The sequence below is a fragment of the Anomalospiza imberbis genome, chromosome 32 (assembly GCF_031753505.1).
Source record: "Anomalospiza imberbis isolate Cuckoo-Finch-1a 21T00152 chromosome 32, ASM3175350v1, whole genome shotgun sequence".
Taxonomy (NCBI): Eukaryota; Metazoa; Chordata; class Aves; order Passeriformes; family Viduidae; genus Anomalospiza; species Anomalospiza imberbis.
Window position 1 is genome coordinate 651,582 of NC_089712.1, and position 20,225 is coordinate 671,806.

At 52.8% G+C, this 20,225-nt stretch overlaps 2 protein-coding genes and 1 long non-coding RNA gene across 3 annotated transcripts in view; 2 read left to right on the top strand and 1 right to left on the bottom strand.

Annotated features, from left to right (window-relative positions):
* LOC137463911 (zinc finger protein 271-like) overlaps positions 1 to 20,225 on the top strand; it is a 309,559-nt gene that overhangs the window by 69,702 nt on the left and 219,632 nt on the right. The gene's annotated exons all lie outside the window — the stretch shown is intronic.
* On the top strand, positions 2,730 to 3,327 carry LOC137463934 (uncharacterized). Its single transcript, XR_010994023.1, has 3 exons — positions 2,730 to 2,793; positions 2,891 to 3,040; positions 3,223 to 3,327. It is a non-coding gene; the product is annotated as an uncharacterized lncRNA (long non-coding RNA).
* Positions 6,927 to 7,955, bottom strand: LOC137463946 (zinc finger protein 551-like). The gene has a single exon (XM_068175293.1). It carries the CDS (start codon positions 7,917 to 7,919, stop codon positions 6,927 to 6,929), a length of 993 nt encoding a protein of 330 aa, XP_068031394.1. The 5' UTR covers positions 7,920 to 7,955.

Below are 20,225 nucleotides of genomic sequence, written 5' to 3' on the forward strand. Positions count from 1 at the left end.
CTGGAGCTAAGTACTTAGGCATGTCTGTGCTAATTACTTGTTTACTCATGTGAATTGCTTGTGCTCACTCATGTCAAACCAAGGCCTTGTTCCATCCCCAAAGGTGCCTGAGGCCACCCGCTCCTTGTGGCACCAGTTGCTTTCCTGTGGGATGTTCCACCTCCCCAAGAGTAAAGAGGGAGCTGCAGAAAGAGCTTGCCAGGCTGCTCTCCATCCTTTCCCAGCACTCCTGGTGAAGTGGAGAAGTCCGAGCTGAGCGCAAAGGTGCAAATGGAGCAGCCGTGCACAAGAAGGCTCGGTGGGAAGGATGATCCAGGATCCATAGGCCTGGCAGGCTGAGCGTGCTCCAGGGGAAGGCCTTGGAGCAGATCCTCCTGAGTGCCATCCCACGGCACCTGCAGGGAACCAGGGCGTCTGCTGGAGGGTGGGAAAGCTCTGCGGAGGGACGGGGACAGCTGGGGCTCCTGGCGGGGTGTTGAGGGCTTCTGTGTGGGAGTTTGGGGGGTTTGGTGCTGGTGGGGTGTTGGAGAAGGAGTTGTCTGGAAGGTGAGAGGTCTAGGCTGGAATTTGAGTCAGTTTGAAGGCAGCATCTGTGCTTTGGCACAGCTTTGGTTATGGAGGCCAGAAGGAATATCTGTGACTTTTCCTCCTCATGGTCCTGATTGTCCTGCAGGGAACAAGAGGGGAGAGCTGTACTTTACTGGCCACTCAGATCTCTGTACCAGGGGGAGGATTAGCCCTTTTGCCATCTACTCATTTCTTTGTGATACTTTTGTAACACCAAGTGGACTTTCATTTCTTGAGAGCGTTTATTTCTTTAGAGAATTAGGATATTATCATCTGTTCATAGAAAACCAAAGAATGGCCCTTGTTTTTGCCCTTTTTTTGTGTAGTGCTCTGTTCTGTAAAGTGACCCTCAGTGGATGAGGTTAAGGCAAATGAGTTGCTGCTTTGAGATGGGAAGCAAAATTCCAAATCTTCACCTCCTCAGGCCATCCCAATTAATTTGGGAAGTTTGCAACTTTTTGGAACTACTTGAGTTGAGCAATGGGAAGTAAAGCTTTCCTGAATTGAGGATTCTTACTTGCCAGATTCTTCTGTGCATTTGCCACTAAGGTGTTTTTGTGCTGAAGGCAGAAACTTCAATGAGAAAATAATTTCAGCATGGAGTAAGAGCTTCTGACAGAGGACCAAGTGTTGCCAGCAGTTACTCCAGGTGCTCCTGCCAACAGCCCCTGCAGGCAGGAGCGCAGCCCCCAATGCACGTGGGCTTTGGCTCCCTCTGGCACAGGAGCCCCCCACGGGCACAGGTCTCTGGGGCAGGAGACGGGCACCGGTGCTTCCAGGGCTTGGGGGGTGGCAGGTCTGCTTGGGCAGGGACTGTGCCACACCTGCTGATGTCAGCGCTCCCCGGGCCCCAGGGGTCAGAGCAGCATTCCTGCCCTGGCCCACACGTTCCTTGTCTGTGTCACACCCGGGGGTTTAGGATGGCCACCAGCCGGGACGTGTCCCAAGAGGCCATGCCAGCTTCTGTGGAAGGCCCCGTGCCCTTCCCAGCGCGGCTGCGTTGGCAGCCCTGGGGGCTCCTTCTGCTGCCCTGAGCCCGCAGAGCAGGGCAGCGTTTGCTGATGGTTTCAGCCATTCCTAAAGATCCTGTCGGGCTGTCTTAGACACATGGGGTGAGGGATTCCTTCCAACCTGAGCCACTTTGGGTGGGCTGGGGGCAGCCCCAGGGCAGGGGGCAGTGTGTGCAGGGGCCCTTTGTGACATGGGGCAGCACGGTCACCGTGGCATAGAATGGGACAGCGTGTCCAAGGGCCCTTTGTGACACAGGGTGACATAGGAGCTGGCGGTGACAAGACCACACCACAGTGCTTGCAGCACGTGACGGGACAGGACGGGACAGAGCCGTGCCGTGAGGAGCCCCCGCACAGCGCACTCGTTCGTGTCTGACCCGGAGCTTTTCCGAGGTGTTATTCCTGCAGCTGACCTCGAGGCCAGACCACAGGACTTGGTGACCATGGCCTTTCCGAGGCTTCTCTCCTGCAGGTGTCCTCGAGGGTAGACCGTGGGACTTGGTGCCCTGGAGGCATCTCCCATCCCTGCCACCGGTGCCCTCGAGGCCAGACCACAATCCTCAACAGGAGTCTCCTGTCCTTGTGGCAGGAGCCCTCGAGACCAGAGTGCAGGACTTGCTGTCCTGTAGCCTTCCTGAGGCTTCTCTCTTGAAGGTGCCTTCCAGGCATGACTGCAGGCCTTGCTGACTCGGAGCTTTTCCGAGGCATCTCTCCTGCAAGTCGTCACAAATCCGATCACTGAAATGGAGCAGAGACCCCCGAGAGTGCCCAAGCTGGCCTGGGTGGAGGAGAGGAAGAAGGCCCTGGAGCTCGCCCAGCACAGGAGACTGAAGAGGTGGTGCAGTTCAAGCCTCAGCAGGAGAGTGAGTGGCAGAGCTGGGCTGCTGGGCTGGTGGCTGCAGCCAGCTTGGCCACATCCCATCCCATGGCATCCCATGGCATCCCATCCAATCCCAGCCCATCCCAGCCCATCCCCTGGGCACTTGCCCATGGACAGGACTAAAGAGGGGCCGGGCAGACACCCCACAGTGGCCATGCTCCATCCCCTGGGGCATCCCAGGGCTGTCCCTGCCAGGGGAGCGCAGGGCTGGGCTGTGTTCTCCGGCATCTCCCACAGCCCCTCAGCTCAGGCTGCGCTCGCTCTTTGCCAGGTGCAGCCGTGGACTGCACACAAGAGCAGGAACGCACCCATGGCCTCTTCCACAGAACAGCGCAGGTACCTGCCGCCATCCCCAGCTGGGCTGGGCCTGCTGTCACCGCTCAGCCGAGCACCGCGCTTGGAGCATCCCTGGCTTCCTGCCCTTCTCCTACAGCTGGTTTGCAAATTCATCAAGAGGATTCGGGAGGAAGAGACCAGCACCATGGGCACAAGGCTCAGAGCATATTCGCACATCTTCAAAACCAAGACCTGTGCTGCCCTGCTGGAAATGCTCGTAGAGGAGAGGTTTTCCAATCCAAAGCAAGTAAGCAGCCTGTGGCCAGGATTTCATCCTACCAGGAATTGCTTGGCCTCCCAAGCCATGCCTAATGGTCACTGGAAGCCTTTGAGGCCATGGCCGTGTGGTGGCAAGGAAAGCACTTCTCTGGGGAAGCTGGGGACATTCCTCCCTCTGGCAGCTTTCCAAGTCTCCCCTGCCTTCTCCAGGTGCCTGCCATGGTGAGGTACATCCACCAGTGGCTCATGGCCAGTCAGTTTGCTGAGCACAGGCTGAACAGGGCCCTGCTGGATCTCACCAAAGAACAGCCTGCTGATGTAGTAATGTGTCCTGGCTTTGGGCAAATTTGGGAGAAAACCTCCAGAAGGAGCCCCCAGAAAGCAAACTCACACAGCCCCTTGCTCATCTGGCTCGGGAAGAATTTCCTCAGAGAGTAGTGGAAACAACCTGTTTATTGAGCAGGCAAAGCACTCCCCAGCAAAAAAAAATGAACAACACCAGATGACAAAAAGTCTTTCTACGCTCTGAAGAGGTGACAAATTCAGGAAGTCTCTCCTGGGAGTGGTTGCCCAGTTATCGGTCTCTGGTGCTGGGGATGGCTGCTGCAGGTCACAAAATGCTGGCTCTCGGTGTGCCTTGGTGTTTCCCAGGTCCCAGTCCTGAGCAGGTTCAAATGGTATTCAGGAAAGGGAAAGAAAAAAAACAGTCCAGGGAAAAAATTGGATTGCCTAGCTAAACTAACTAATAAGCAAAAGCAAGGGCAAAAGCAAGAAGCAAAAGAAAGAGCAAAGCGAAAGCAAGCAAACCAGCAAGCAAGCAAGAAAGCCAGCAAGCCCTAGCCTCTCCTAGACACAAACTGTGAGGGGAGGTGAGCTGGCTGATAACAAGACAAAACAAACCTTCACTTTTCGGAGCCAGTCCCGAAGGCACAGAACATAACATCAAGCATAAACAGAACACACAATTGGGGATGCAAGCACCCTAACGTCACCCTAGGACATTCCACACCTTATCTCCGAATCGTCAACATAACTACCAAACATCATGTAAAAACTTCATCAAGTTAAAACTTCCATCTTTCACTTACTCAGACACATTTCCTTCCATCTCACTTGCTCAAACCTTTGACACACATTTCCTTCTATATCACTTGCACAAACCTTCGACACTTACACATTTCCTTCTGTATCACTTGCTCAAACCTTTGACACTTACACATTTCCTTCTGTATCACTTGCTCAAACCTTCGACACTTACACATTTCCTTCTGTCTCATGTCGGTGTGGTTTAATGTAAAGACAGGGGCAGTAACATCCAACAAACAGTGATATTTGCATATGAGGCTCACCCCACAATCAGATCTCCCTTAGCTACACATTGAGTTCTTCCATATTTCTGCATTATTCACCATGTACAACCTGGTCCCTGAGCAAAGACAATCCCACAAATGGGTTTGTCTGTACTCGATGCAGAGTTCATCCACACTGTCTTCCCTAACAAACCTCTGATATGTGCCACTGAGATTTTATCTACCTGGATCGGAACAGCATATAAAAAGGAGCAGTTCCAAACATATGGCACATTATGCCAATCAGCCTTCTGATGAGCCTGTGACATTTCTTGCTCAACAGTGACACTGCAGTGCTGGCCACCAGGCCGGCTTGCCAAGGGAGGCTTCTGGCCATGCCCTGCAAGCAGCTGCTGCTGCCAAGGCGCCTTTGGTGCCTCAGGCTCTCCCTGGCACAGCTCCCAGCATGGCACTCTGCCCTTGTGCCCGAGGCCTTCCCTATGCTGGGGCTGGCCTGGGGCTTTTCCTGGAGCGGGACCTGCCCTGCTCCTGGCATAGGAAAGGCAGTTCCTGCTGGAGCAGGAGGCTCTGCCTGCGGTGGGCTCAAACCACTCCCGCAAGGCCCTGGTGACGTCAAAATTGCTTCCTAGAGCAGAATAGTCTATAATTGGTATAGCTCCCATATTGAGGAGAAATAACTATTTTTTAAATTTTATTCTGTGTTGTAAATAGACCATTTTATCTAATAATGATCAGAATCAATCATAGCTGTATTTATACAGATTTATCTTGTATTACATCATTAATCTTTTGGGACAAATTGCATTAAGGTTCAATTCCACCTGTCCAATCTGCAGGGTCGGGATGGGATCCAGCCGCTGCCAGTCTCTTCTATTAGAAGGAATTCTTGAAGTCTAGGGGTCCTGCAGGGATTTGAGGATCTATGTTGGCTGTTGGGGGACATTTCTCCACCTCATGACTCAGCAGGAGTTTCTCCAATAAAGAAATAAAGCTTTTGCCTGAAGCTCCCACTCTGCCCATGACAGGAACCCCTGTGAGTGCCCGTGACATCCTGGCTCTTTGGCAGCCTGGGGACTCCTGGGATGTCACCGTGGAGCCCCCGTGAGTGCCTGTGACAGATCGGTGCCTTTGCAGCCCAAGGTCCCCTGGGATGTCACCATGGGATGGCTGTGACTGCCTCTGACCACACAGCTCTTTCCCATCCCCAGAAACCCCTGGGAGGTCTCCATGGAGCCCCTGTCTCTGCCTGTGACATTCCAGCTCTTGAGGATCCTGGAGATTCTTGGAAAGTCCCCATGGAACCCCTCTGAGTGCCTGTGACAAATCTGATCCTTAGCAGGCAATCATCACCAAAAACCCCTGTTGCTGTGGTCAGTTTCCATGGCAACCATCACCAGCCCCTGTTGCTGTGGTCAGTTTCCATGGCAACCATCACCAGCCCCTGTTGCTGTGGTCAGTTTCCATGGCAACCATCACCAGCCCCTGTTGCTGTGGTCAGTTTCCATGGCAACCATCACCACCCCCTGTTGCTATGGTCAGTCCCTGGGCAGCTCCATGGAGTCCCCATGCCAGGGGTGGTTGCCATGGACACCAGCTCAGGCCTGGAGCCAGAGCCCGTTGCCATGGCAACCATTGGCAGTCCCATCCCCAGGGCCATGGGATCCCAGAACCACAGAACTGGCTGAGCTGGGAGGGACCCATCAGGATCCTCGAGTCCAACTGCTGGCCCTGCACAGGACACCCCAACAATGCCAGCCTGGGCCTGGCAGCGGTGTCCAAACGCTGCTGGAGCTCAGAGAGCCCTGGAGCTGTGACCCTTCCCTGGGGAGCCTGGGCCAGTGCCCCAGCAGCCTCTGGGCAAAAACCTTTTCCTGAGATCCAACCTCAGCCTGCCCTGACTCAGCTGCAGCCGTTCCCTCCAGTCCTGTCCCTGGGCACCAGAGTGAAGAGGTTCCCACAGCCCCAGCCAGGGACTCGCTCCCAAGGCTGCTGCCATGGTCACCAGGGCTGGGACCAGCTGGAATGCTCGTTTTCCAAGGGCCGGGGTTCAGGAATGGGATTCCCCAATTTCCTGCTCCTGCTAAAACCACACTGCCCCTCGCTACCTTCCTGCAGCCAATGGAAAGAACAAAAGGCAAAGATCCTGGGCTGGGTTAAGAACAATTTACTGGGAACAAAAACAAGACAAGGAACAAACAGGAACAGAAAAAATACTGATAACAGAAGGGATAAGAAAAAATATTTACAGGGAAAACTACATCACAACTGACTGGCTCTTCCTGGCCATGTATTTCCTTCTGCCTGGAAAGGACACCCTTCTCCTCGGGGACTGAGAGAGAGAGAGAGAGAGAGTCCCTTTCCTGCCCCTGGCAATGACCTGAGGTGGGAGTGCATGTAATGACAGGGCCATGGCCAGACCCTCATGTTCTTTGATCCCACACCATGTCATTGGCAGGGGCAGGAAAAGGGAAAGATCTCTTCCCAGCATGGATCACAGGGAACATGGATCACCAGGGCTCTTCCCAACATGGGTTCTCCCATGGGGGATGGAGCTGGAGCACTGCACAAAGCTCTTCCTCCAGCTTGGGCATTTGCAGAGTTTCCTTACTGGTGGCTCCGTTGGTGTCTGGTCAAGTGAGAACTCTGAGTGAAGCTCTTCCTACACTGGGGACACGTGTAGGGCCTCTCCCCAGCGTGGATGCGCTGGTGCTTGACAAGGGTGGAGCTGTGCTTGAAGCCCTTCCTGCAGTCGGGGCAGCCGAAGGGCCTCTCCTCTGTGTGAATCCGCTGGTGCAGGAGGAGATGGGAGCTGGTTGGAAACCTCTTCTCACACTGGGGACACTCGTATTGCCTCTCCCCAGTGTGGATCATTTGGTGGACGATCAGATGGGACTTCTGGCTAAAGCCCTTGCCACATTCCCCACACTTGTATGGCCTTTCTCCAGTGTGGATCCTCTGGTGGCTGATCAAGTGGGACATCTGGCGGAAGCTCTTCCCACATTCCCCACACTCACAGGGCCGTTCCCTGGTGTGGATCTTCTGGTGGCAGATCAGGCTGGAGCTCTGGCTGAAGGTCATCCCACATTCCCCACACTCATAGGGCCTCTCCCCGGTGTGGATCCGCTGGTGACGGAGGAGACTGGAGCTAGTCTGAAAACGCTTCTGACACTCGGGACACTCGTAGGGCCTCTCCCCCGTGTGGATGCGTTGGTGGATGACGAGGGCAGAGCAGCAGCTGAAGCCCTTCCCACACTCCCCACACTCGTAGGGCCATTCCCTGGTGTGGATCATCTGGTGGCAGATCAGGTTGAAACTCCTCCTGAAGCTCTTCCCACACTCCAAGCACTTGTAGGGCTTCTCCCCATCATGAACCTGCTCATGGACCACCAGCTCTGAGCTCTGGCTGAAGCTCTGTCCACCTTCCTTGCACAAGGTGGGTCTTTCCTCCTCAGAGCACCCTGGGTTGGGTTTGCAGCCCCTCCTCCTGCAGGATCTCCGGGGCTTTTCCTCCCTGTTGGATTTCTGCGCCATGGAGTTGCTCAAAACGGCCTCTTCCACAAGGTTCTGCCACAGGGATTTGTCCTCCCTGGTCTCCATCCTCAGCTCCTTCCCTGGGGGAGGAAGGACAAGGAAAGGATGGGATTTGCCTCCATGCCAGAGGGAAGGGGAAGAGAATCCTCCCAGTGCGTCCCTGGCAGGACGGCATCGACAGCAGGGCTGTCCTGCAGCCAGGAGCCACGCTGTGCTGGGAGATGGAGCAGGAGAGAGGGGGAAAGGGGCACTGACTTCCTCCTCAGCTGCCCGGGGGTGCCAGGCCTCCTTTTTCTTCCTCACAGCTACCTCCTCCATCTGGTGAGGTTTTGGAGATAGGAAATTCTGTTTTGGGAGAAAAACAAGGGATGAGCACATTGAGTTTTGTACTGGTTTGAAGGCAAACCAGGGGGACAGTCTAAGCCAGAATTACAAATTAGTAAGAATATTAAGATCAAGGCAATGAAACAGAAACACTGGCTTAATCTGAAAGAGTCAGGCTATAACCTGACACCCCGTTGGTAAGGGTGGTGGTAGCCGTCGGATGAAATGGTGTCTGCAGCCCTGTTGGAGTGATGAACGTGATTCTGTCAAAGCGGCGATCCTGTAGAAGGGTCTGGTCTTCCTCTGAAGGTCCAGTGGTGGTTATGGAGCTCTTGTCCTCTGGGAACCCAGTAGGCAAGGTGGTCCTGGTGTTGGAAGGGTGAGATTATATCCAGGTAGGAATGCTTGGTTCCTCCCCCTGGGCGGAGCATCCCACAATGGGATGATGTAATTTTATCAGTCCTGCAGTGGCACTCAATGGCCCATTAACAGAAGATAGCCCCTGGAGGGCGTTATCAGGGTTGAGCCATGGAAGAGATAAAGAACACTGCCCCACCTGTTTATCACAGTTTATGAAGATGGTGACTGAAAACATACTTTGGGTTACATCTTACATTGCACCCTGAAACAGTGAGGCAATCCCTGCTCGGGGTGGGGGGTGAACACCACCCCGCTTACCCAAACTGGCTCAGGTGTAAAACCCCCACCCTGGGAAGGCCACGCACACAGGGGACAATGTCACACTTGCCCCACCTCAGGGGAGGTCTCTGTCCCTGTCACTCCCTGGCTCTCCCCCCTTTTCTCTTTCTTCCATCTCTCTCTCTGCCTCACATTTACTGTTCAATAAAATCCACTTGGGATTTGGTCTCGTTAGCACCTTAATTGGGGCAGAGGCATCTCTCTAACAATTTTATTAACCAGATTGAGACATTATTTTGGTGCAGTGAGTTCAGGGCACTGATGTCTGACCCCAAGTGCCTTTGACAACAGCATGGTTCCCTCCTCTCAGGAGGTTCTGGCTCTTTCTGGAGGATCTCTTGGAAACTTCAATGGAGCTTCCTCTGAGCGACTTCTGGGAGAATTTATGAGGAAAATGGCTATTGTGGGTGGCCAGTGTAAAGAAAATATTTTGCTGTCCTTCCTAGAAAAGTTTGTTAAAATCATGGCAGGAAAGGGACCAAATGATACCAGCAAGACTGACAAGGATCATTCACCACAAGGTGAGGAACACAAGGCTACTAAAGTCCTACCAGAAGCCCAGCTCAAGTGTCTAAATTCCCAAATAACTCCCGAATTCATAGGCTTGGAGGCTTTGCCAAATGTGAGAATCATTATTTTCTTCGTCCATGTCTCCTTTGTGACAGCTACACATAGCTTTGCCTTCCTTTGAAAAATCTCTACTGGGACAAATTTTCACTTTTCTTTTATCAGAACCTGCCAGCAGCTGAGCTGGAGCTGTGCAGGAACCGATGAAACTTGGAATTGCCACAGAATTGCTTCTATTGTCAGGTTATTCATGTTTGGGATTTGTTTGTGTTTCCATCACAAGTGACTTGGGGGAAAATCAAATATCCGTCAAGTATTTTATGCAGAGATAAGTTTGATTTCTTATATCTGTTTAAAAACTCAAAATAACTCAAGTTTTTTTTTTGTCCGGTCCCCAGGGGATGCTCGAGGGGTCTCTGTGCCTCTCGCCCTGGGTGATGCTTGGGAGGGGCTTGGGGGGGTTGTCCCTGTCCCTGTCACCCCAGGCCATTCCCCAGGGGGTGTCCCTGTCCCTGTAACCCCAGGCCATTCCCCAGGGGGTGTCCCTGTCCCTGTCACCCCAGGCCATTCCCCAGGGGGTGTCCCTGTCCCTGTCACCCCAGGCCATTCTCCAGGGGGTCTCCATCGTTCTCATCCCAGGGAATGCCTGGGATGTCTCCCTCCCTCTCACCCTGTGCCAGGGGGTGCTCGGGGCAGTCTCTGTCCCTCTCAGCCCAGGGGATGCTCGGGGTCTCTGACCCTTCACCCTGGGGGATGCTCGGGGTGTCTCCATCCCTCTGGCCTCAGGGAATGCTTGTGCAGGGCTGGGGACCAGGGGCTCTGTGTCCCTCTCAGCGCTGAGGGTGCTCGGGGCTGGGCGGTCTCCGACCTTCTCATATCTGATATCCCTCCTCTGCCTGCCGGTACCGGGTGATCGCCACCTGGCACCCCACAAGGTCCCTGCAGGGCCATTTCCGGCTCAGCTTTGGGGTCCTGCAAGACCCAAACATCCCCTGCCCTGCCAAACAACCCTGCCGGAGACCCCGCGATGGATTTGGGGCGAGCTCCCCCTCCCCGCTCCCCTGCGGTTCTGCTGGGGGCGATGCCGGCGGAGCCGCAGGAGCCGCGGCCCGAGCGGGGGAACCGCGTGGGGTTGGGGCTGGGGCTGCTCCTCCTCCCGCTCCTCCGCTGTCCCTCCTCCCGCTCCTCTTCCTCCTGGTCCTTCTTTTCCTCCCGCTCCTCTTTTCCCCTTTCCTTTTCCTCCTTTTCTCTCCCTCTTCTCCCTCCCGCTCCTCCTCCGCTCCCAGCCCGGCTCGGGCGCTGCCGACACCCAAAAGCAGCCGCGCTCTGCCCTGGGGGGGTTCCAAAGCGGCCCCGCCCCGCCCGGCACTGGGAGCGCTACTGGGAGCACTGGGAACGATGGTGAGAGCACCGGGAAGGAACTGGGAGCGCTCTCCCTCCCAGTACCGCCTCACTGGGAGCACTGGGAACGATGGTCAGAGCACCGGGAAGGAGCTGGGAGCGCTCTCCCTCCCAGTACCGCCTCACTGGGAGCACTGGGAACGATGGTGAGAGCACCGGGAAGGAGCTGGGAGCGCTCTCCCTCCCAGTACCGCTCTTACTGGGAGCACTGGGAACGGTGGTGAGAGCACCGGGAAGGAGCTGGGAGCGCTCTCCCTCCCAGTACCACCTTACTGGGAGCACTGGGAACGATGGTGAGAGCACCGGGAAGGAGCTGGGAGCGCTCTCCCTCCCAGTACCGCCTTACTGGGAGCACTGGGAACGATGGTGAGAGCACCGGGAAGGAGCTGGGAGCGCTCTCCCTCCCAGTACCGCTCTTACTGGGAGCACTGGGAGGGAACTGGGAGCAAACAGCGCCCGGACGCGGCTGCAGCCGGCGGGGGCGGGGCCAGGCCAAGGGGCGGGGCTATGCAAATACGGCGGGAGCAGCGCGGGGTTTGCTCGGTCACGTGAGGGCCGGGGGGGCTGGAGCGATGGCGGCGGCGTCGGTGAGAGGGGACAGGGACCGGGAATGGGGACAGGGAATGGGAATGGGGACAGGGACCGGGAATGGGGACAGGGACCGGGAATGGGGACAGGGAATGGGAATGGGGACAGGGAATGGGAATGGGGACAGGGACCGGGAATGGGGACAGGGAATGGGAATGGGGACCGGGAATGGGAATGGGGACAGGGACCGGGAATGGGGACAGGGAATGGGAATGGGGACAGGGAATGGGAATGGGGACCGGGAATGGGAATGGGGACAGGGAATGGGAATGGGGACAGGGACCGGCAATGGGGACAGGAACCGGGAATGGGGACAGGGAATGGGAACGGGGACCGGGAATGGGGACAGGGACCGGGAATGGGGACAGGGAGTGGGAATGGGGACAGGGACTGGGAATGGGGACAGGGACTGGGAATGGGACCGGGAAGGGGGGCAGAGACCAGGAATAGGACTGGGAATGGGACCAGGAATGGGGACAGGGACAGGGGGTCCTTGACCAGCTTCCCCAGAACCTCCACCAGGGTCTCCCAGTGCAACCGGAGCCGCTCAGCCTGGTGTCCCCAAAGCCCTGAGCAACCCCCAGGGCCCTCCCAGGAACCCTCCGGTCCCTCAAACCCAGCATCCTCCACATTCCCTGCAAGACCCCCGTGTCCCCATCCTTGTCTCAGCTCAACATCTTTATTTTTACCTGCTTTTGAGGGTTTTGAAAGGGCAAAGAGAAATGAAAAAAAAAATCCAGGCCAAGGGGAGCCAGGAGGATGTGGAGCCCCCAGCCAGGTGTCTTCCCAACATGGATCAGCGGCACCACGGATCACCGGGGCTCTGCCCACCGGGGCTCACTGGGGATCATCCAGCACGGATCCTCCCAGGGGGGATGGAGCTGGAGCAGCGCACGGAGCTCTTCCCACATTGGGGGCACTCGCAGGGCTGCCCTTGGTGGTGCCTCTGTTGGTGTTGGGTCAAGGCTGGGCTGTGTGAGGAGCTCTTCCCACACCTGGGACACTCGTAGGGCCTGGGACATCACCAGGAGCGGGGCTGGGATGTGCTTTCGTGCCTGGGACACCACCAGGAGCGGGGCTGGGATGTGCTCTGGTGCCTGGGACACCACCAGGAGCGGGGCTGGCTGTGATGCTCTCCGGTGCCTGGGACACCACCAGGGGCGGTGCTGGCTGGGGTCTGTTTGGTGCCTGTGAAGTGCCAAGGGCAGTGTCCCAGCGGGGCAGCTCTCAGTGTCCCCAGCAGGTCACAGTGTCCAGTGCAGCCCGTGCCAGCGGTCACTGCGCACACGGGGCAGGCTGGGCTGGACGGGGGCCGGGGCAGAAACGCCGCCCCCGGGACTGGGCTCTCCCCCTGCCTCTGGGGCCCAGCCCCTGCTGGGAGCGCCTTGGGCAGGGCACGGGGCTGCTGCTGGGCCAGGGGGACAGGCCTTGCCCCCTGCCAGCTGCCCGGGCCCCTCTGATGCCTGTCCCACGTCCCTGTGGCTCCTGTCCCCACCACTCCCCACCGCCTTCACTCCCTCCATCAAAGCCCCACTCAACCTCTGCACGGTGACCTCTGGAAAGAAAGGAAGAATGAAGGAAAGGAAGTGTTGTCTCTTCACCCTGGCTGGATGCCAGGCACCCACCAAAGCTGCTCTCTCACTCCCCTCCAGAGATGGCCAGGAGAGAGAAAACAGAAGGAAGGCTTCATGGGTTGAGTTAAGGACTGGGGCAGATCACTCAGCAAATGCCATCAGGGGCAAAACATTTTCGAAATCAGAGATATTAGAGGAACTTACTGCTATCCAGATCAGGGCAGGATAGTGAGAAGTACAATAAAGCTTTAAAAACCCCTTCTGCCCATCCCTCCCTCCTTCCCAGCTCTACCTCCTCCCCCAGTGGGTGCAGGGAGACAGGGAATGGGGGTTCTGGTCAGGTCATCACCTCTAGTTTCTCCTGCTGCTCGGGGAGAGGAGTCGTTCCTCTGCTGTGCTGGGGTCCCTCCCTGAGACACTTCTCCATGAACTTCTCCAAGGTGAGTTCATCTCAGGGACAGCAGTTCTTCACAAACTGCTGCAGCGTGGCTCGCTCTTCCATGGGCTCACAGGTCCTAGCAGGACCCTGCTCCAGCGTGGGCTCCTCTCTCCAGGGGTTTGCAGGTCCCTGCCCAGTCCCTGCTCCAGCACAGGTTTCTCGTGGGGTCACAGCTCCGCTCAGGCATCCCCCTGCTCCGGCACGGGCTCCTCCAGGCGCTGCAGGTGCATCTCTGCTCTCCGTGCCCTCCATGGGCTGCAGGGGCCCAGCTGCCTCACCAGGGACTGCACCAGGGAATCTCAGGGCAATCAGCTCCAGCACCTGGAGCAGCTCCTGCCCCTCCTCCTGCCCTGCCCTGGAGTGTGCAGAGCTGTTCCTCTCACATGTTCTCACCCTGCTCTTCCCTGCTCAGTTACAATAAAACAATCACCAGTTTTTGTTTTCTCAAATCTCTTATCCCAAAGGCGTTACCACCATTTCTAACTGGCCCAGCCTTGGTCAGCGGCCGGTACATCCTGGAGTGGGCTGGAATTGACTGTGTGGGACATGGAGGACCAGCTGCTCTCACAGAAGGTGCTCCTAGAGCCCCTCCCTTACCAAAACCTGGCCATGCAAACCTCGTATAAGTATGGTAAGGTTTTTATTACCATTATGATTTCAATGATCTCTATTTTTGCTATTAATGGTACAGTTGTTATTACTAGTATTTTTAGTCTTTTTGACTCTATATTAATAGTGGCTAGAGTAGAAACAGGTTCTTCATTGCAAGTAGAAGTTAGAATTTTGTCAGCCTCTTGCCCTGCCCTGTTCTGTGTCATTGCTGCGTGTGAAGCCGCTGCTGCCAGGGCTCCCCATTTCCCTGGTTTGGGATATTTCATGGCATTGCTCACCTGTCAGAAAGAGAGGGCTCATTCCATTCAAATGGATTGCCTGATTACACCTATTACTTAGGTGTAATACGGCACGTGGAGTACCGTATTTCTTCTAACTACCCTTCAAACCCCTTTTACCATAACCAAACCAACAGTACACGCTCAACAGCGATCAACTATTTTACAATAGTTTCTAACCTAGTTTAACAATTCCCCCTCTAACTATTTGATCCGTCTTCTAGCCTGCATCAACCTTTTAAAGTCCAATTTCTAATTTTCTCAGTTTCTCATACTGCTCAAGCATATCTCTGGCATTCTGATCACTCTGTTCTTTTATTAGCATTACTTTTTTGCCATTTTTCCCTTCTACGTTACCTTGCAGCATGATGCTGCCTTGGCCAATGCTGGGTACTATCAGGACTAGACATGGAATTGCACATGGTAGAAATATTACACTTACTAGTGCATGCACTACAAAGAAGACCAATTTCTTCCACTATTTACCGTTCCAGGTGAACAAGTTGTCCCATCAGTCGGGGTCTCCAAAAAGGGGGTCCATTTTTGTGTTCCAGCATAGGTTAGTTTCCTAATATTTTGAGTAATGTTTTTAATTACATGACTGTGGTCATTGATCTCTAGGCAGCATTCTGAAATGTTAAATTTCCCACAGATCCCTCCTTCCTCTGCGAGGAGGTAGTCCACTGCCAATCGAATTTGGTAAATTACTGATCATGTTTGTGGTTGCTGCTGGCTCAAGAGATCAATGGTCAGAGTTGTTTGATTGGACATTATTTCAAGTACTGCTTGTAAACGGATGATTCGATTGAGCATGTATACTGGGCTTCTGTACCCCCAGGATCCACCTTGGGCCCAGGTAGCCGGCCCATAAGTATCGATAATCTTTTGTGGGGTCCAAATTTCATTGTTCCAATTTTGGGTTCCGCCAAATAAACTCCTTTTCTTTCTGGCCAGATCATCATATACTGGGACTCCCAAGTTTGATTTCACATCCTTAAGCAGTAAGAAAAAGGATGGTTTTACTGCTCCAATTGTGCAACTCCCGGTCCACCCTCCCGGTAATTTCACATATGCCGTGTTACCACAGACCTAAAAAAACCTTTTAGGTGCATCCCAGAAATTAGAATCTTGATTTGTTATATGTTTCCAATATTTGGATAGGGTTTCTATTGCCCAGAATGGGTTAATATAATCTCCTAAGCATTCAAACAGTTTTTCACTATATACACATCTACTTTCAGTTTTTTCTATTGACCAATATGAATGGGGGGTTTCTGGGATCCACCTGGTGTGTGTGTGTCATTTGCTGCTAGATATCTTTCACATGGTGTTTCTCCTGCTTCTATAGTATGCATTTTCCCTTTCCTTGATAAACACTCTTCCCCTATTATTGTGGATTTTAGCTTCCACTCTCCTTCCCTTCTTTTGGGTACTACCATACTTTTTTTCATGTAGTCCATTTTAAAATGTCTAGGGGACCCAAACTGATACCATCCCATGGACAAATTTTAAGTGTGTCCCCTTGCACACCCAACAATCAGTCAACTTAAATTCTTTTGTAATCTTTTCCACCATATCGATAAAAAGATTCTTACCATTTATTTGTCCCTCCCTATCCCTTTGTCCTTTCAATTGCACTTCTTTCTCCTTGAATGTATCCTCTAAGTTGGTTTTACTTTCTTGTTCAAAACCTACCCATCTTTCTTTCATGGGGCACTCTCCTGAGATCCTCTGACTTGGGTTTGCAATAGTTTTAGCCAGCCAATATATTTCATTATCCTCTTTACAGGTTGTTAACTGGGAGTGGTCGATACATTTGGGATTCATGTTGGTGTGCACTCTGATGAATGCACTTACTGTATCTCCTCTACACAAGGGATAGTAACACTTCTCACAAGTGTTTCCTCCACTTCCTCCAAAGTGGATGAGTAGCAGCATTGCTACCAGTGGGAGTCTGGTACGGGCTGGCCTCCTCACCTCTCGATCCACAGGGCTTTTCTCGGTGCCCTGAGAGTCTTTCCCAGAGGTAGTTCCTGATCCAGTCTTGCCTCCCACCTCTGGTTTTCCCTCCTTCTGGAGACATTCTGCCCTGACCCTTATCTTACCAACTCCCTTCCCTCAATTTGGTCCCAATGAGGGTTGCAAGGGGAGTGCTCTATGGAGCAGTACTGGAAACTGAGATGTTATTCTGATTGTCAATTCTTAGCTAAACAAAACTTAAATTTATCCTATAACTATAACAAACATTAGCAAACTTTAAGGATATAGGGATAACAATGTAGAGGTTTCCTGTGGGGGGGTTGTGTTCAGGGTTGCACTTCTTTTGGTGCTTTCCTCAGGACCAGTTTCAAGTCTTTATCGTCTCTGCTGGCTATAGTCCATTCGCTTGCCTCAGCTGGGGGTTGTACTGGACCCTTCACTCGACTTGCATGAGTCCAGCCCTGCTCCTTTGTTCTCACTGTGGTGTTTGCTGCAAGCAGTGCCTGGAAGGGGCCTTCAAAGCGAGCAGTTAGTGGAGGGTTTTTCCATGATTTAATCAACACCCAGTCTCCTGGGTTAGTACCATGTATTTTACAATCCAGTGGGGAAGTTTGAGGAAGGTAGCCCTTTTTCTTTAGTTCTTCCAGGGTTGTTGTTAGTGTTTCTATATATTTTTGCATGGTCATCCTCCCCTCTTGATGTTCCCCAGTACTGTATGGGGTAAGTAAGAAAGGCAGCCCAAACAACATTTCACAAGGAGAGACCCCTAGATCTGTTCTGGGTCTCGTTCTTATTCGTCATAGGGCTAGTGGTAAACATTTGACCCAATTCCATTGGGTTTCTAAGACCAATTTTGTTAAAATATTCTTTAAGGTTTGATTTACCCTCTCGACCCTCCCAGAACTCTGAGGGTGCCAAGGGGTGTGTAACTCCCACTTCATTCCCAGGGCCCCGAGGACTTGTTGCAGAACACTGGATGTAGAGTGGGGGCCACGGTCTGAATCAATAAAATTTACTAGCCCGTATCTCGGAATAAGTTCTTCTAAGAGAACTTTTGCCACAGTTTGGGCTGTCTCCCTTCTCGTGGGGAATGCCTCAAACCAGTGGGTTAGATGGTGAATCTCCTCTGGGGAGAAGAGGATGTTCCTAATAGGATGCAGCTCTTCCCAGGTGTGTATATTGGGACCCAGGAACTGATCTGTTTGCTGTGCGGTGCCAGTTGGATCTTCTATTAAACCAACTAGCTCTTTCTTATATATTCTTGCTTCAGAAGCTGTCAGGGGTACATTTATAACACCTATTCCTCCGACCGCCACACCTAGTGGAACTTCCCTCAGGGGAAGCAGCCTGTCAGGATTTACCTCTGGCCTTACACCACTTTTTGATCTGGTATTACAGTAAGGGCCAGCATCTGAAGGCTTATTTGACTGGCTCACTAATTCTTTGTTATCACGTTGGGAGGGTTCAGTTGTTAGGTTGGAGGATATATCCAGAGGTTTTTTCTCAGGGAAAGGTGTTGTATTCTGACTTACAAGTGAAGCAAGTTGTATGTTAGTGGGGGTAGGAGGCAACAGGGAAAAAGCACCAAGGGGTGGATATATATGGGGGAGTGGGGTTGTTGGAGGGGGTAAAAATGGCATGGAGATTCCCTGAGGAGATAGAGAAGGGGCAGGGATCATTGGAGGGGGTAAAGGTAGGTTTTGAGAAGCAGGAGGCTGGGTGTTAAGTGGGGGGGTGGCTTCATAGTGTGAAAAAAGCCAATCCCTTGGGGTTTTTTTTAGTTTTAAAAGTTTATTAGTAATAAAATTGTTATAAAAATAGCAATAAAATTAGAGTAATAAAAATTTGGACAGTGAGGATTAGGACAATTACAAGACAATAAAAAGTAAAGAATTATAGATGTCCGGATGTTTTTGGGCACTAAGCTGCCAAAAACATGCCTTGTGAACAAAAGAATTACCCTTAACAGCAACAGCCTGTTGCATATTCATATATCTCATACATGATGCATAAATTCCTTGCAAATTAAGAATTTTTCTGGTTGTTGTCAACTTCTTCCCCTTAATCCTAGTGGTTCCATAAAGATAGAGAGAAGGTGGAAGAATGTTTGTCTTTTCTGATAAGGAGGCAGTAACTCTTTATGTGTCTTGTCGCTCTTATTTCTGTGCGAAGTTTCTTGATTATCTTATCCCTTTTCTTGAGCTAGTAAAAATATCTGACATTGCAGAGTTTCTATTTTAACATTGTGTTATAACCTAGAACTACATTTAACACACTACTTAAGAGAATTAATACAGCATAACTTTCTATCACTGCACATATAATATTTGTTTTAATATTTGTGACAAAAGCCAATCATAAAATATTCATTTTTCACACCTTGCCCTCACTGCCCTTTTGTCACACACACACACACACACAGACACACACACACAGACAGTTCTCGGTTAATTTCTGATTTGATTGCCTGGATTTTGTTTGGTTTTGTTGTTGCTTTGTTTTCTTGGTGTGCCTGAAGTGTCCAGTCAGGAGCAGAGTGACTCTTGCCAAGGAACTTTGTGGTGCTGTCGCTTAATATTAAATCTGGTTTTTGCTGATCCCTTGCTGGGGATTTTTTCAGCGCTCTCAAGACCTCGTTGGTAACAGGGTGAAGGAGCCCTGGCCCAGGCTCTGGCCCTGGGGGACAGAGGGACGCTGCCGGGGGTTCCTGTCCCCCTGTCCCACCCCCCACAGCCCCAGCCCCCGTCCCCGTGTCAGGCTCTGGGGTCGATCTCGTGGAACATCCTCTGGGGGAGGCTGCGGCGCCGGGGGCGGGGAGACCCGGGGGGACAGGGGACCCCGCTGTGCACGAGCAGCGTTGGACTTCTCTGGGGGAACTGGGAGGGGGGTCTGGGGTGGAGTGACCTCCCCAGTGACCTCACACAGCCCCGGTGATGTCACACACCCCTGTGATGTCACACAGCTGCACTGTGATGTCACAGCCTGCTCTTTGAGGTCCCAGTCTGCTCTGTGATGTCACAAAATCTGCCCTGAGATGTCACAGCCCAGCCTGTGATGTCACAGCCAGCTCTATGATGGCACAGCTCTACCTTTGTGATGTTATGCAGCCTCGCTGTGATGTCACAGCCTGCTCTGTGATTTCTCAGTCAGCTCTGTGATGTCACAACCCACTCTGTATTGTCTCAGCCTTCTCTGTGACATCACACAGCTGCTCTGTGATGTCACAGAGCCCTTTCCTATGATGGCAGAGTCTTCTCTGCGGCCTCACAGCCCATTCTGTGATGTCACACAACCAGCCTGTAATGTCACAGCCGACTTTGTGACATCACAATCTCCTCTATGATGTCACAGCCTGCTCTGTGATGTCACAGCCTGCTCTGTGATGGCAGAACTCACTTATCATGTCACACAGCACCTCTGTGGGCTCACAGACCCACCCTGTGATGTCACAACACCTTCAGTGATGGAACACAGCCACCCTATAACATCACAGCACACTCTTTGACCTCACAGCTCGCTCTGCTCTGTGATGTCATACAGGCATGCTCTGATGTCACAGCCTGCTCTGTGATGTCACACAATAAACCAGTGATGTCACAGCCAACTATATGATGTCACAACCTGGTCTGTGACAAAATCACAGAATCACAGAATTGCTGGGTTGGAAGAGACCTTTAAGGTCATCAAGTCCAACCCATGCCCTAACACCACCTCAGCTAAACCATGGCACTGAGTGCCACATCCAGTCTTTTTTTAAACACATCCCATGGTGGTGACTCCACCACCTTCCTGGACAGACAGTTCCAGTAATTTATCACCCTTTCCATAAAAAACTTTTTTCCTAATATAAAACCTAAATTTCCCTTGGTGCAGCTTAAGACACTGTCCTCTGGTCCCGTCAGTTGCTGTG